The sequence below is a fragment of the Manis javanica genome, chromosome 3 (genome assembly GCF_040802235.1).
Source record: "Manis javanica isolate MJ-LG chromosome 3, MJ_LKY, whole genome shotgun sequence".
In the NCBI taxonomy this organism is placed as follows: Eukaryota; Metazoa; Chordata; class Mammalia; order Pholidota; family Manidae; genus Manis; species Manis javanica.
Genome location: NC_133158.1, coordinates 42,089,805 through 42,107,252, shown reverse-complemented (window position 1 = coordinate 42,107,252; position 17,448 = coordinate 42,089,805). Strand labels below are relative to the sequence as shown.

The 17,448-nt window shown below is 51.1% G+C and overlaps 1 protein-coding gene across 6 annotated transcripts in view; it reads left to right on the top strand.

Moving 5' to 3' along the window:
• The window catches only part of PDE9A (phosphodiesterase 9A), a 92,025-nt gene that overhangs the window by 52,933 nt on the left and 21,644 nt on the right, over nucleotides 1-17,448 (top strand). For 5 of the 6 annotated variants that reach the window (XM_073231287.1, XM_073231286.1, XM_073231285.1 and 2 more), the window contains 3 exons: nucleotides 6,222-6,276; nucleotides 7,167-7,237; nucleotides 14,237-14,321. In XM_073231287.1, the coding sequence (XP_073087388.1) occupies nucleotides 6,222-6,276; nucleotides 7,167-7,237; nucleotides 14,237-14,321 (211 nt within the window). Of the gene's footprint in view, nucleotides 1-5,923; nucleotides 6,008-6,221; nucleotides 6,277-7,166; nucleotides 7,238-14,236; nucleotides 14,322-17,448 lie in introns of those variants that run through there. The other variant, XM_037014786.2, reaches the window with a different exon arrangement.

The window sequence follows — 17,448 nt, the reverse complement described above, 5'->3', positions numbered from 1 at the left end:
GCAGAACTTTCACTGGAGTCATGCGAGCTGCCTGGGACTGCGGAGAGCTGGCTTTCCCTGGCACCCATCCATACAGATCAGCAGTGGCTCATACCCACTTCCCATTTCCGCTCAATCCATTTTCCAAAAGCTTCAAGTTCCAGAGAAACCCCAAAGGCCCAATCATGTACAACCCTGAATGGCCAGAATCCCTGCCCATTGCTGGCTATTCCTAAAGCTATTCAGAAATTCTCAAAGCAAAATTCTGTGAATATGCCTTATTATTTAAAATTCAGTATATTCCATGCAGCATTTGGGAGAACAGTTTCCTGCATAATATCCAATTTTTCTGTAAGATGTGGATTTTACCAGGAAGGTTGGAGATTACTAACATTTATGACTGAAAATTGCTTGCTGCCTCCAAAATCCTTGGGTTTTGGGCCATCTGAGGGTTGCAGAGGTGCAGGAATGAAGAGCACGCTGGGGACAGTGCACGTAGTAGCCCAGGGGAAGGCTCTGCCAGCGAAAAGTTTGAGAACCTGTGGCTGTCATGACCCTTAGTGATGAAGTAACAGAAGCTAACACAGGCAGCACTTCCCTTGGGCCAGGCTGGGTCCTTTACACTCTTTAGATCACAGTGTTTAAGTGCTGAAATCCACCGGGTGGAAACAGTAGCCTGGGGCAGAAATTCTGGGGGGTGGGGGGGCACCCATTTCCCCATCAGGCCTCTGTGTGTGCATGTGTGGGTGTGGCTGGCCTTTGTGCACACAGGCATTTTTATCCTTTCCCCTTGCAAAAGAAGGCAGGTTGTGGGGCCCCAGCGTGCATGCCAAGGCCTGAGCCACGGCGCCCTGAGCTGTCCTCCAGGAGCCCAGCCTTGCCCCTGTGCCCTTCCTGAGAACGGGCGCAGTGGCTCGGGTGGCATGCGGGCTGCAGTGCAGCTATTCATGGACCAGGATTCAGATGCCTTAGGCTGAGCAGGGAGGAGGCAAGACATCAAATATAGTGACAAAAAGCGTCATTAAATGTAGGCGTTAACATCCTGTAATGCTCCAAGGATCCCGCCACTAGTCCAATGGAAAATTCTCCCTTGGCCTTTTTATTCCATTCTACCTATAACATTTTTTATTAAACTTTTTATTTTAAAATGATTATAGAGTCACACACAGTTGTAAGAAAAAATACAGAGGGATCCAGTCAGCCTTTACCCATTTTCTCACAATGGTAACACCTTCCAAAACTATGGTGACCTATCCCACCCAGGCTGGTGACAGTGATGCAGTCCGATTCCCTGGTGCCACCTGTTTATAGCTATACCCAAATCCCTCCCATCCTGCCCCACCCCCCGCCACCCCCACCAACCTCGGCAGTCACTAAACTGTTCTCCAATTCTGTAATTATGTCATTTCAAGAATGTTCTACAAATGCAGTTAGTCATACAGTAGGTAACCTTTGGGCTTGACTTTTTGCACTCAGCATAATTCTCAGGCGATCCATCCAGATTGTTGAGTGTATGAACAGCTCTGTCCTTTTTTGTTGCTGAGTAATGTTCCATTGGGATGGACCACAGTTTGTTTGCTTGTTCACCTATTGAAGGACAATTGGGTTGTTTCCAGTTTGAGGCTATTACAAAGAAAGCTGCTCTGAACATCATGTACAAATTTTTGTGTGAATATAAATTTTCAGTTCTCAGCCACAGAGTACATTTCCTAAGTCATATGGTGGGTGCATACTTAGTTTTTTTAAGAAGCTGCCAAACCATTTTCCAAGAGAAGCTGTACCCTTATCCATTCCCACCAGCAATTGTGTGAGTAATCCATTTTCTCCACATCTTTACCAGCATTTGGGTTTGTCATCAATTTTTTATTTTAGCCTTTTTGGTAAGTGTGTAGTGATATTTCACTGTGGTTTTAATTTGCATTTCCTCATGGCTGATGATGCACAGCATCTTTTCATGTGCTCCACCTGTACATGCTCTTCAGTAAAATGTCTGCTTTCTTTCTTTTTGTTTTGCTTTTTACTGTTTGGACAGTTTTTTTCATAGTCTATGCTCCAGTCTTTGTCAGATCTGCAGTTTGCAAACATTTTCTCCCAGAGTATAGCTTGTCTTTTCATCTTCCTCACAAGATCTTTCTCAGAGCAAACATTTTACTTGGATGAAGTTCAGTTTATCAGTTTTTCCTTTTATGGATTCTGTTGTGGTGTCAAGTCTAAAAACTCTCTGCCTTGCCCAAGAACCCAAAGATTGTTTATTTTTTTCTAAAGCTTTATTATTTTATATTTTACATCCACAGTCCATTTTGCATTAATTCTTATATAAACTATGAGGGTTAGGTTGAGGCTCATTTTTCTGCCTGTGAATGTTCAGTTATTTCAGCACCACTTGTTTGAAAGACTACCCTTCCTCCTCTGAACTGCTTGTGTTCAGAAATCCATTGGGCATACTTGCATGGATATAATTCTGGCTTCTCTACTCTGGTCCATTGATCTCTGCATCTCTGCCTCCTCTGACACCACACAGTTTTGATTACTGTAGCTATATAATAGGTTCTACAATCAGATAGACGGATTTGTTCCATCTTATTCTCCTTTTCAAGCTATTCAATTTGATTTTCCATATAAGCATTAGAATAATCTTGTTTATTTTTACAAAAAATGTTCTGGGGTTTTGGTAGGACTTGTGTTAAACCTGTATATTAATTTGGGGAGATTCAACATCTTTACTATGTTGAGTCTTCCAAACTATGAAGATGGTAGGTCTCATTGTTTATTTATTTCTTCTTTTATTTCTTTCATTGGTGTTTTGAAGCTTTCAGCATACAACTGCTGCGTATATTGTGTTATTTTTGTTTGTTTAGTGTTCGTAAATGGTATTGTGATTTTAGTTTCAGTGTCTCTATGATCTTTGCTAGTATATATAAATATAGTCAATTCTATGTATGTATCTTGTATCCTGTGACCTTGCTGAACCCACTTATTAGTTCTAGGAGGGGTTTTTGTAGTTTTCTTGGGATTTCCCATGTAGATAATCATGTCCTCAGAAAACAAGGACAGTTTTATTTCTTCCTTTCTGATCTGCATGTCCTTTATTTCTTTCTCTTGCCGTGTTAGATGGAACAGAACTCCAGCACTACATTCAATAAGAACAGTGAGAACAGACATCCTTAGGCAAGAAGCATTCAGCCTTTCTTCTAATTGTAGATGTTCTTTATCAAGTCAAAGAAGTTCTCATCTCCTCCTATTTTTCTGAGAGTTTTATCATGAACAGGTATTAAAAGTTTAGAGATGCTTTTTATGAAGTCAGTGATATGATATGTGATTTTTTTTCTTCTTTAGCTGTTAACATGGTAGATTACATTCACTGATTTTCAAATATTGAACCAGACTTGCATTTCCTGGAATAAAACCCACCTGATCTTGATGTATAATTATTTTTATATTTTGCTGAATTCTAACTGCTAACATGTTAAGGATTTCTGCATCTGCTTGTGAGGAATATTGGTCTGCAGTTTTCCTTTTTTGTTGTCTTTGTCTGGATTTGGTGTCAGGTTAATGTTAGCTTCATAAAATGCATCAGGAAGTGTTTCCTCCTCTTCTGTTTTCTGGAAGAAATTGTTTAGAATTGTATTAATTATTCTTTTAGTTTTTGGTAGAATTCTCCAGTGAAACCATCTGTACCTCTAAATTTCTCTTAAGGGAGTTTTAAAATTAGAAATTCATTTCCCTCAATAGTTATAGGCTGTTTATATTTCCTGGTTCCTAGTGGATGAGTGTGGTAGATCATGCTTTTCCAGGAATCGGTCCATTTTCATCTAATGTGTGCAGAGTCGTATGTAGTGTTCCCTCACTATCCTTTTGATGTCTGCAGGGTCTATAGTGATGTGCCCCTTCCTTCCTAATTAATATTGGTAATCTACGTCATCTGTCTGTGCTTTTTGTCAGCCTGCTAGAGATTTGTCAATTAACTTTGTTAAATAATCAGCTCTTTGTTTCACTGATTTTCTGCATTGCTTTTTTTTTTCTATTTCATTGGTTTCCACTCTATTATTTCCCTCCTTCCTTCTGCTACTGTTGTGGTATGTTTTGCTCTTCTTTCTCTAGGTTCTTCAACTATTGAGTTGAGATTTCTCTTCTCTTCTAATGTAAACTTTTAGTGCTATAAATGTCCCCCTGCCCACTGCTTTCATCGTGTCCCACAGCCAAAGTTTGATATGTTGCATTTTCACTTTCATTCAGTTCAATGTCTATTTTTATTTTTTCTTGAGACTTCCTCTTTGACCCATGAGTTATTTAGAGTGCATCTCTTAGTTTCCAAGTGTTTGGATTTCCTGCTATCTTTCTCTTACCAATTTCTAGTTTGATTCTCTAATGGCCAGAGACCATATTCTACATGGTTTCCATACAAATTTGTGGAGGTTTTCTCTGAGGTCCCGCATGGGGTCTGTCTCAATGCACACTGTGTAGGTGCCTGAGAAGAGTGCATGCTCTGCTCTTGTTCGGTGGAATGGTCTGTGTTGATTGACAGGTTTCTAAATTTATCCCAAGATTTTGAGGTCATTAACTCCTGAAGACTATGTGATGCATTACATTTGCCTCAGATTTCAGAATAAATGACCTGAAATCCTGCTGAGCTCCCCTAGGAGGCCTGTGAAACCCCGCTGACGGTCCTTGTCGCTGGAGTCTCCAGCTCTCCAGCTCTCTCCCCTGGCAGGTGCGAGCCCCTGAAGGATGGCCAGCATCAGCCAGCAGCTCAGCGTCGGGCCCTGTGACAGTTCCCTGGCCGACGTTGGTACTCATATCATTTCAAACCATATAATAAAACACCGTTTTTCTTCTCATCAAGTCACTGAATGCTAAAGCCAGAGGGAACCAGGGGTCATCTGCTCTATCCTTTCACTTGGCAGGGGAAGGGATGAGATCTCAAGGTTAATTTAGACTGATAATTTTTTTAATATTTTTAATGAAATTAACTGTGTTCATTATAGAAATGCATTAGGTATAAAAAAAAGAAATGCATTAGACACAGAGAAACAAAAATAAGAAAAAAGGTTTATACATAATCTTATAACCCAACAATAACGGTTATTATTATTACAGAATGCATCATCCCAATGGTTCAAAAATGGGCTCACACTGTATTACTGCTTTACAGTCTGTCTTTTCTTTAGCTTTAACAATAGACATGAACATTTTCCAAAATATTATTTCTAATGGCAGACTGTGTTTCCACAGTACAGATACATACATATCACATACTTAATGTCCGTTTGATGGACACAGAGGCCGTTATAGAGTTTTCACTGTGTTAAATAACATTGTGAGGAACATCTTTTATGTCCATATATGATTATTTCCTGGAAATGGAGACCCTAGATCAGAGCATGTGAACATTTTTAGCTTCTGAGCACCATGGCCAGGCTGGATTATTAATATTTTGGGGTTTGTTTAGGCAGGTGTGGTTTGGATTTTATCTGTTTGGATTTCAGGGGAGGGTTAGGCAGCATCGACACAGAAGGTGACGTGAAGTCAGGAGTGAGCTTGGTGTGCGTTCTCAGTGATTCGGGGCATGAACAAACGGCCACCAGAGCCAAGAAGACTTGTGTCCCTTCCCAAGAGCATAGATGTGCTGGAAAGAGCTGTTCTGGGAGCGTCTACCCCTCCCTGTGAGGTGTCTGGCATTGTGCCCAATCAGGCAACAGGGACACCGGCAGGTTATAGTTAGCCTGGGACCTGAATCCTGTAAAACCAGCTACCCAGCCTGGTTTTACGTGCCAAGCAGCAAAGGGACAGACTCGCTCACCCTGGCCTGTGTCCTGGCCCCAGGAACCGCCGTGAGAACATTGTGTCTCACCTGTGAAATACTCCTTGAACCCGCTTTGTCATAGTAATTACGCCATAAAATGGACTGGGGCACAAAACAAAGACATCCCACATACAGAGACCCAGTCCTGCCTGCATTTCACAACCGGTGCCAATCACGGGAGGAGCACAGCCCTGGCCACTCTACTGAGAGGCCACTGAGGCATAGGTCGGTGGCCGGGGCAGTCCAGGAGGGAAAGAGCATTGGGAGGAGGAAAGGAGAACTCCAGACCCTGGGAGGCCTTGGGGTGCAGGCAGTGGGCCAGAGCACCCCTCCAGGCAGCCAGGCAGCTCCAGACCACCACGCTGGTGCCACAGAATCAGGCCCAGGATGATGCGCAGGCCTGTCCCTTTTTCATCTCTCTCTTTTATTCGGTCTGTAGAGAAAGAAGAATTAATCCAGAGCATGCTGACTCAGGTGGCAGAGCAATTCTCAAGGTACAGAATCTTCTAGATACATGTATGCCTTTTTTTATTTTTAATGCCAACGGTGGGCCCTTTGCTCCAAGGCTGTTTTGGCTGTCAGGCCCTGACACATCACTGGCCAGAGAAGCTGACTTCCAAACGGAATCCTTGTGTGACTTCTGTGACTCAGCCAGCTGCAATGGGGTCCAGGAAGCGCCTGCCTTTTACCACAGACCCATGTCAGCAGGAGCCCCGAGAACAAGAGCTCATATTGCTGAGAATTTCCTCAACTGGCTCTCCTGGGGCACAGAGTTCAACTTGCAAGAACTGACACCATTTTTAAAATAAGCTTCAACATAAGCTTTCTCACAGAGACCCTGAGTAGATGGGGGCTTCCTTTCCACAGACTTATCCTGCCAGTTCCTAAGCGAATACTTTCCATTCCTGTTATTTCCCTGTGGCATCTTGCTGCTCCAGGTTATCAAAATGGGGAAAGGCATGTGGGGGGCACTTTCTCAAAGTCCCCGCTTGTTGAGTTGAATGAGCTGGAGTCTGGAGAGGGCACACCGGGCCCCAGACAGTGGTCTGTGCCCACAGGGCAGGCTGTGGGGGCTGGGCTGTCCCAGCTGTGAGCGGAAGACCCCCAACCCTCCCCAGAGAGTGGGAGAGGAGTGCATGCTTCCTGCCCCTGCCTCACTGTGTCCCCAGCTGGGCGCACGCCTCTGGAGAGAGAATCGGAGGCCATGTCCCTGTCCTCCGCCCCCACCCGAACACCACGTGGGCCCAAAACCCTCCCAGCATCTTGGTGCCCACCCCTCACCAGCCTGGGCGCCTGGCCCAGCAGACACCCAACAGATGGGTGCCGAACCCATTTTAACTTCGAGACTTTCCTGAGTTAACGCTTTGCCTTTTTTTATTCCTAGAGCATTTAAGATCAACGAACTGAAAGCCGAGGTCGCCAACCACTTGGCCGTGCTAGAGAAACGCGTCGAATGTGAGTGGCATTTTGTTTCCTTTCCGCTTGTGTCACTTAACCTCCGTTTAAATCGGCCACAGAAACCACGGTGAGCAGTAAGGGAGTCTGAAAGCAGGCGCCTCTTCTCTCTGTGAAATGCTCGCCAGTGGCCTTTGACGTTCACAAAGGCTGAAACAGAGACTACCCTAAGCATTTTATTTCTGTGACATGGGCCAGCTACAGGCACAGGGTGCTTGCCCCACGTCGCACAGTGAAGCACAGAGTGAGGCTGAGGAGCGCAGAATGAAACCCCAGACCCCGGGCTCCGCCCGCTCGGGATGGGAATCCTGCCGAGCATCCTGTGTGCGTCTCTATTTCTATAAGTGAGAACACGCCAACCTCTCTACGACTGAGAGTTTTTTGGAATATGTCTACAAATTCATTACCTCTTGGTTCCCAATTCCCACAAAGGAAAACAGGAAAACTGCTAGGAAGCAAAGGAGAGTCGAGCAAAGGGCTTGATTCAATGACCAAGCAGCTGAATTCCGGGAGGAAAACCTCTTCAAGTCCCTCATCCTTTATGTCCTCATCCACAAAACCAGGAGCAAGGCTCGATTCCTGTGTGCCTTGTGGTCCTGTCACCTGCGGAAGGCTCCTCGTCCGTGCCAAGGCAAGGGTTAACGACTAATGGGCACCGTTTTTATATGATGAGTAAACAAAAGCCCTGCAGGAGGCCACTGGGGCATCGCCACTCTCTGGCTCATTCAATCCCTCAGGATTCATTGAGTGGCACTTTTCACATCTTATATAAATTGCTTGGATTTTTTTCAAGGAAAAAAATGCAGGATCCTGCAAGAACCATTTCACCTAAATATCCAGAAACATGATTTACACAGTCCTACTTTTCAAACTCTGTTGACATTTCTAAAATCCATATGGTCATTGATCTTCAAAACAGTTTTATTTTCTCCATTGCTGACGAAGAAGATGCAGAGAGGGTAAGTGGTCCACTCAAGTTCACTCAGCAAAGTGGTAAAGGGAATAAAACTAGGACCTGGTGGGATCCTGGTGGGCTCTTCAGCTGTCCCACCTGCCCCACACCTGCTCAGCTGGGGGAGCTGGGCTCCCACGAGGAGCCCAGAGAAGGCAGGTCGCCGAGCAGGTGTGGCAGCCTGGTTGAGGCTGCACTGAGCAGAAAGGGGGCTTTTTCCTAAAGGCTTTGGGGGACCCCCTGGGTCACCAGGAGCTCAATGGCTAGGCAGCAGGAGTGATGCCCCAGACCCCAGGCAGAGCTGACACCCATCTGCTGCATCTGAGCCTCAGGTGGGGGTACCACCCAGCACCAGCGCTCTGCTTGGGTTCCCCTCTGGTCCCCTCAGCCCCTGCTGCAGACGTCAGCTGCTTCTCCATATACTGGCCACAGATCCAAAGTCTGGACGGAGCTGGACCACATGCCTGCACTCTGGACACCCTGGCTGCTAGGGAGGCCGGAGAAACAGACCGCGCCAGCTTCCTGTCACTGTTGTCACAAAGGACCACAGACTGGGGGCTTAAAACAACAGTGGTGTGTCCTTTACAGTCTGGAGGTCAGAGGTCTGAGGTCAAGTTGTTGGCAAGGTCAGTTCCTCCGAGACTCCCAGGGAGAGTCTGTCCCAGGCTTCTGCCAGCGTCTGGTGGCTGCCGGCTGTCCTCGGCTCATGGCCGCGTCCCTCCAAGCTGCCCCCATCATCACACAGCTCCTGCCCTGCGTCTCCACGTCTCAAGTCTCTGCTGCCTGTGTCCTAAAGGACAACCATCTTTGAGAGCCTTAATTGATTATATCTGGCAAGAACCTTTTTCTAACTAAGGTCACATTCAGGAGTCCTGGAGTCAGGATGTGAGCATATTTTGGGGGACACAAGTCCACCCACTCTAGAGAGCCTTTGGTATGTCCCTCTTCCACAGCAGGAGGCAAACCCGGCTTCCCACCACACCCACAGAGTAGGGGGCCCTCCACATGCAGGAGGGGGTTCAGCCAAAGAACAGGAAAGCGACTGCTGCCAAGTCAGCAGCATTTATGGAAGCCAAGCAGCCCAGAGGCCCTGGGGTGCAGATGCCCAGCGGGGTGCCTCCTGCCCTGTGCTGCCCATTCCTGCTCAGTCGACCCCACTCCAAAGCCAGCTCCGGGCCCCATGCCAGCCAGCGGGGAAGGGGAAGGGGCCATGACCGAGTTTTCCAGAAGCCCGGAGTGCTGTGCTGACCCTGACTTTTGAGGTATCCTTATCTGGCCCTGGAGACAATCAGGCCAAGACATGTTTTTATTTTGCCTTCAAGCATTATGTGAGTCAAGAACCATTAAGGATGAAGCCCACAGGACCTCCTCCCACACCTGTCCTTGCCTGGAATTCTCCAGAACTGGGCGGCTGCTCCAGTGTGGGAGGCAGCCGCCCCCTGGGCTGGTGTGCATGGCAGAGACCCAGCAGGCACGCTGGTTCCTGGCAGGTGCCGTTGGCCCCACCCACCCACCCACCGCAGGCGCACAGCATGGTTGGAACCGCTACTGTTGTTAGGTTGCTCTTATTTCTAGCACCTGAGACATAGGCACCCAGGCCTGGGATCAAGGGCGTATGGCACGGGGAAGCAGCAGCCTGGGAGCTGCGGGCCGAGAGCGGCCTGGCAGTGGTCAGGCCAGAACCGTGGGCAGCAGTTTCCCCCCACAGCCTTGCCTTGGTGCCTCTCCCCACGCCAGCCCCCAGCTTTGCCACCTCCTCCCGGCTGCCTGCCTTCCCCCAGGAACATGGCCTACAGGGTCACACACCCCAGGAGGTGGCCACAATCCCAACAGGCTCCTGTCCTCCTTGAACTGCTCCTGGTTTGGGTGCATCCTGTCCCGGCAGTTCTGGCTGGGCACTTCCCAGCCTCCAGCAGCCTCCATCCAGGCATGGAGGACTTGGGGTCGGCCTCCCCCATGCTGAGCCCAAGGGGCCTGAGTTCCAAAGAGCCACCCAGAGACCACAACACCGTAACCCAAAGACAGGGGTGCTGGGACGCAGCAGGTACCTTGGGAGGGGTTGAGGGGTCCTTTTCGAGATGAGGGGTCCTGCAGCCAGACCGCTCACACAGGTCACTTGGGGGATATCATCCCAGCAGCTTGGGTCAGTCCTGACCCTGCACAGCTGCCAGAAGCGAACTGGCCTAGACCACTGGCCTGGGCAGGCCGCCAGAACCACGACTGCCAGGCTGCTCTGCTGGCCGGGCCGGGTGTACACACTCACATCACATCCACATGTCCGTTCACACATAGACACACAGACAAGGGAGCACACGTTCACATACACACACACACACATATGCACACATATAGGCACACACAGACACAGACACATGCCTACCCCATGCTCAGGTGTGCACACATACTCTATCTGGTCGGTATGGGCCGCAGGTGGGCAGCCAGGAGGGGGTGGGGCCAGCATGAGGCCAGCTGCCTGGCCCTGGTTTCCACCTGACCGCCACCAGGCGCTCCCTCCCCACTCTGCACTCCCTTGGTCCCAGTGCTTCCTTCTCAAATTCAAGGAGACCTCCAGCTAGAACCGGCCCTCTGTGAGCCACACCACACTGTTTTGACTTGTTCTAAATGGAATTTCCTGCTTTTTAACTTTGTTCAAACATGTAATTCTTCTGAATCCAATGTAAATTTCTCCATTCCTCTTCAGTCACTTTAACAGTTTTTCTTCCTTTTTTATGACATATTTTCCTTCTTCAAGAAGTCTAGGGTCTCACTCAGGTTAAAGGTTACTTCACAAACATAGAACATGCAGATCCTCACCTCGCTGCTGGGTGTAGGCGGGACATCACGGTGGCTTCAGTCACTCCCTTTCTTGTTTGCTGGGCACTGGCCACTGTGGCAGGGAGCCCATGGTCAGGCACGGGCCGCCCCGGGCCTGAACCAGAACCTAAACACAGGGAGAGCTGGCCTGTGGGCAAATGCCCAGCCACATAAACAATGCAGAAGAGGAAGCTGAAACCAACCTTTTTTTTCTCTTTGTCCCTCGGGAAATGTGCTTTATGCGAATTCTTTACCAAAACCCTCAGAGGAAGTATTGGACAAGCTGTTCACTCATGCCATTGTACAACTTGACGAGCTCTGCGGCACCAAAGAGGGGGAGGCCATTGAGGAGGCGGGAGCACAGAGCAGAGTTGCCTGCATAGCCTGCTCTCCTACCCCTGCCCCTGAGGCCCCTTCCCTGAAGCCAGCATCCCTCGTAGAAGGTCATTCTTAAAGGTTCCTCTTCAGGGTGGCCTGTGACTGGCAGACGCCCACAGGACCACTTCTAAAGTCTGAGAAAGGACAGCCCGGTTTCCAGGTGATGCTAGTGGTTGTCAGCCTGGCAGGTGTGCCTGGTGGGGGTAAGAAACCGCCCTTCATGGGCAGGACACCCAGGGCTCTGGTGCTGGGTGGGGCCAGGGAGCCCCTGCTTTAATTAGAGGCGGTCGGTGCCCACCTGTGTTTCGGGTTTGAGGGTGGACAGGTAGGACGGCGATGTAAGAAACTGACAGCCAGCCCGACTCTGAGACCCCCTGGTGTCCGTGAGGGACTTGCAGGGGTGAGGCCCTGGGTTCTGGGACCGGCCTTCTCCCTGGGAAGCGGGCAGGGCGAGGCTGCAGCTGCAAGCTTTCAGCAGGCAGCAGGGGCCCAGGAAGGACTGGGGAGTGGCCTGTGGGTATCTGAGTCTGCCATGAGCCATCACCGTCCCTGGGCTTCCTCCTCCACTGTCCAGTTCCTCAATCCCCATGACTTGTTGTTTTTCTCATCTATTGATCACTGCACAGCTTCTGCCGTCTTGCTGCTTACTATCAATTTCCCTGGCAACCAGGCTCTTCATGAATGTAATTGCCATAGATTCTCAATCTCTGGGATTCAAATTAGTGATACTGTACTTCATCTCTCAAAAGGCTTAATTTTAACATCAACCCCCAATAAATGGCCAGGGAATCTGATCCGCATGGACTCCACTATCTATACAAGCGGGCAGCATGCTGGCAGCCCAGCTGGGACCAGAACCTTCCGAGGCTGACTTTCTAAACATTCCCGGGATGCTGTGCACCCACCATAAACCAAGAGCCTGGAGGCGGCGACTGCGCAGAGAGTGTCCTTGACTTACTGGTAGTGGAAAAAGCCAATGAGAAAATAGAACAAATAGCACATCCCAATTTTGTCTTTTTAAAATGAAGAAAAGATATTTAGAACACATGGGGGTGGGAGAGAAATGCCTAGAAGGATACATACCAGTATATGTAATATTAAATGAGTTGTTTCCTGGGCCAATGGGATCATAGATTCATTTAAAAACTATTCTTTGAGGTTCTCTGTATCTCCTCCACTTTCAACAATGATCACAGATTATTTTGTATTCAGAAAGATGATGTTGAAAACATAACAATGTAACCACGGACCTTGAATGGCAGGGCATAGCTACCCTGCCTGGGCCATACTGCACACTCCATCTCCTCCCCTTTCTGGAGCCAAGTCGATGCCACGTGCCAGGGCTCTTCTCCAGATTGGTCTCCTTTCTGGAATGGTCTGCCCTTCACGTGTCAACAAGACTGAGCACCTTCTTGCCTCAGATGTTGAATCCCCCATCTGTTGACATCAGTGTCCTGGTGGCAGACCCACAGGCACAGCCCCGCTGTGGCCCTGACTCCTGCAGGGTGAGCGTCCTGCAGCGTGGCACCTGACCCACATGCAGACCTCACAGGTGTGAGCTGCTGTGCTTCTCTCAGCAGAGGACCCGTGGCTTTCATCTACTTTCGAACAGGGTCTGTGGGTGCAAAAAAGCGCTAAGGACAGCAGCTCCTGAAGGCGGGTGTGGGTGTTCAGTGAGGCGCAGGACTCCACACTTCCCCCCTCACTGCCCTCTGCCTGCTGTGTCCTGGTGGACAAGGTGGGAGAGGGCTCTAGAGCTCCCCACCATGTCCCAAGTGTGACACCCTGACCCCGGGAATGTTTAGAAAGTCAGCCACGGAAGGTTCTGGTCCCAGCTGGGCTGCCAGCACGCTGCCCTCAAGGCGCTTCTCCCAACATGTGTTCTGTGGCCTCCGTGTCCCTGGGGGGTGGGAGGCACTGTTAGAAACCAGCAGAAATCACTGGGATGCTCTAATTTTCCTTTAAAAATCACTTGCATTTTATTTTTAGCCATATTCAAACCATGCTGGAGGAAAGAGGAAAGAAAGTAGCATCGTGGGTATCATCTTTTCGCATAAACACTGAGGTGTGATTACAAAGTAGCAAAGCTCATCTTTTGTTTCTTATGAATGGGCTCCCATCTGAAGGCCTTTCCCATGCTCTCGCTCCAGGGCGGCGTTCCTGGGCTGCATGTGCGGCTACCAGAGGGAGAGTGTTGAAGCTGAGTGCTGGCCTGATGGCCTGAGCCCCCAGTTCGCTCTGAGGATGAGCAGCGTCCTGCCTGTTAAGGCGCCGCCGCAGCAGGACTGCGGAACGTCGTCAGGCCCGGGTTCTGCTAGTCCCTCACCCAGCCTGTTTGCTTCTCCTCCGTTGTAAGCCTGCGCACTTCCTCCTGGCTACTGCTCCATGAGGGGCCTGAAGATGCAAAGCTTTCATCCTGCGGCCCGTGCGGACCTCAGGCTGTCTGCATTTCAGTGCACCAGGGCCACAGTTCCCCCATTTCTATTCTTTTTGAGAATAGACACTTCTTTGTCCCTCATCCTCAGCTGGTGCTCAGAAGTATGGAGAGAAGTGGGTGCAAGGCGAGTGGGGATTGAGGAGGGGGTGGGGGCCGGGTTCTGCCTGAGAAACCACACATCTGAACACAGTGGTGCCCCCGGGGCCTGGGAGCAGGCCTGCGACGCTGCTCCATCATGGCTGAGCCAAGTGTGGTGTGAGCCCAATATCAGCACTGGGGCGGGGGCGGGAACCACCGCCCCGAGCCAGCTGCCCTCCCAGGGACAGAGAGCCTGGGCCCAGAGCTGTGGGCACCTACCAGCCTGGCAGGCTCCCCTCGGTGTATCCATGGTAACCCTCTCATTTCTCTTTGTCGCCAGTGGAAGGCCTGAAAGTGGTGGAGATTGAGAAATGCAAGAGAGACATTAAAGAGATGAAGGAGGAGCTGGCAGCCAGGAACAACAGGTGAGGTCTGGGCCGTGAGCCTGTGGGCGCAGGGGCACACGGGGAGGGGGCCTGGTTTCCCGAAAGCAGACCAGAGCCATCCCGTCCGGCTCTCGCCAGGGCGAATGCAGTTGGGGGCAGCCCGGCTCCACTGGGGATTTGCTTCTCAACTGCACAGCTTTCTTATTATCGTAAAGGGCGGCTTGGGGCTGGTGGGCTGGGAGAGTGACTTCCCCAGAGAGGGGGGTCCTCCCACAGCTCCTGGGGAGTGCCGACTTACCCGGCTGCAGACACACTGACGCTGATGCTGATTTTAAAGAAAAGGAACAGTAAAGAAAGGGAGGAAAAAGGCATTTGGCTTACAGGGGACACTCATCCTGGTGCCCCAGAGGCCCCACTTCCATGCTGGCATCCCCACAGTACAGAGCAACAGGTGGGGGCAGGTGCTATGCTGGACACCAACATCACCTGTCCTGCTGGGGAGCCTAACTGGTGAAAAAATGTCCCAGGCTTCATTAGACCCCTTCAGATGTGGGGTTTGCATAGTGGGACCCGCTTCCAGAACCGTGGTCACAGCAGACACGGGGGCGTGGGGGGAAGGTCGGGCTCTCTGCTCACAGGCCCGGCTCACCCCTGCTTCCCTTCATGTCCATAACAACCCATGCAGGGGACCAAGTGGTAATAGGGTGGCTTATCACTGCTGGACCTCAGGGGGATCTAATGGGGACCGTATACCCAAGCAAACGCACCCAGTAGTCCGAGGGACGGTTGCCTAACATTTTGAAGATAGTTCCCTGATTTTAAAAAATTGAGGGCAGCCTGCATAGTGCTGAGTGTGGCTGTGTGAAGGGGCTTCAAGGACACAGGAGGTGAGGGGACACGGCCAGTCACACATTAGCGTGTGTCTTACTGGGACTGTGCCGTGGGCATGTCACACTTAGGTGGCAGTTGATTTGGATTTGGGAATGTCTCATCCTATATGATTTGGGGGAAGTCAGGGTAAAGGCGTTTGTGACCACAGGAAACTGTGAGTGGAAATTCATCTTCTCCATCCTGGTAGTGGGAGGCTCTTAGGGGACAGGAGACAGCGTCCGCGTGCGACCTGGAGAGAGCCCTACTGTTGCATGGGCAGCCACACTCCTGGGCGCCCGGGGCTGGACCTGGCCCAGCAGCGGCAGGATGACTATGCCCTGGTCACGGCATCACCCTCGGGCTCAGGATCTGCATGGCTTGGCTCAGCCCTCTGGCCTCCCTGTGCCCTGGCTGCCACGTGCTGGGCCTCCATCTATGGCCAGTCGTCCTAAAGTCCAAGTGAGAAAAGCCAGTTACCTAGGCCCCTTGCCCATGCTTAGCCCAAGCCCCTCTCCACTGGCCTCAGACTGGCTGCCTGTGGCCAAGTGCCACATCCACTGAGAAGAGAGGGTGGTGGCCCATTCTAGTGCCCACAGGCCACGTACCTGAGGAGCCGCCTAGGGCAGCTGCCTGTGGCCCAACTCTGCCAGCCTCATCCAGCAGTGTCAGGGGAAGAGAATCAAAACCTGAGCTCGTCCTCAGCCTAAAGCTAAGGCTCCCTGAACGTGGCCTCTTGGCCCCAGCCCACCGCCAGACGGTGTGGTGCTCAGGCTGGAATGGGGCTGCCTTGGTCTGCCCGTCCCTGTGGGCACCGCCCCGCCCGTGAACATGCTGCACCCACAGAGCCCCTGTGGGGGGCGGTTTTAGAAGACAGCCTCTTGTCCCTTCTCCAGCTTAATCCTGCCAGCTGCCCGGAGCAGCCAGGGTGAGTCGTGAGCCGCAGCCTTGCTGTCCCGCCCCTGCCATGTCCCGGTCACCCTCGGCCCCTCTTCCGTCCTCCCCTTCCATGTGTGGAAGCACGGCCGCAACAGGGAGGCTGTACCACTCCTGGCGTGGCTGCTGGCTCTACCTGCAAGACAGGTTGCAACGGAAAACGCTAAATTTGTCCAGGTTGTCTGAGTTTCCCAGGCTGCTGTAATGAGCATCACGGCCCAGGAGACTTCGAACAGCAGAAATATGTCCTCACAGTCTGAAGGCCATGGGTCTGGGCTCAAGGTGTCAGTAAGGCCATGCTCCTCTGCAGCCCAGGGGCATGAGCTGCCCAGGCCTCTCTCCTGGCTTCTGGGGGGTGCTAGCAAATCTCGGGGTCCCCGGCTTGCAGAGGCATCACTCTGGTCTCTGCCTCCTTCACATGACGATCTTGTGTGTATTTCTATGTCCAAATGTGCCCTTTTTAAAGGTCACTAGTCATATCAGATGAGGGCCCACCCTACTCCTGTATGGCCACATCTGGACTGTAACAACCCTCATTGTCAAAGCAGGTCACAGTCATAGGCACTGGCCTTAGGGCTTCACCATATAACTGGGGAGACACAGTTCATCCCACAACACACTATGTGGGGGAGATGCACCTGATTTCAGAGCACATGGGAGGAAGCCGCCCCAGGAGCCAAGAGCAGGGGCCCCACTGTAGGCCCCAGACTAGTGGGTGGGGGCGGGGTACAGCAGGCACAGGCTCCTGAGGGTAATGAGGCACCCCTCATCACCCCCAGGAGGAGCACCGTTCATGCTCACAGCACCACAGTTTAAAGAGAAGGTTCCTGGGCTCTCGCTGCAGCCAGAGGCAGCACGCTCAACAGACAGTTACAGCTGCACCCTGCCTGCGAGACGGCAGGGCAAGTCTGCACTCAAAACCGGAGTGCGCCAGAGCCTCAGGGAAATCCAGGTCTGTCCCACAGCTGCATTGCCTGCCTCGGACCGTGGGCCCTGGCCACAGCCCCCTGTGTGCCCACAAACCAGCCTTCTGAAGTCTTGGAGGGAACTGAACTCAGACAGAACAAGCCATCCTCACTGCCCCTTGTGTCTCATTGCCAGCAGGGGAGCACACTGGTTAATGCAGGCCTCCGCCTGCACCTGCAGGAGAAATCACCCCCCTCCCCCAAGCAGCCCTTTCCAACGATGTCAGCCCAGCCAGGTGGCGATGCTGCCTCTTTGAAGGGTAGAGAGGAGCACAGAGGCACCAGGCCGGGTTGAGCCCAGCCCTGTGCTGGCGGGAATGGCTAATGAGCCTGAAGCAACCAACCACCTCCACCCTCATACAGGCACCCCAGCGGGGCTTCCCGGAGTGGAGCTTGCA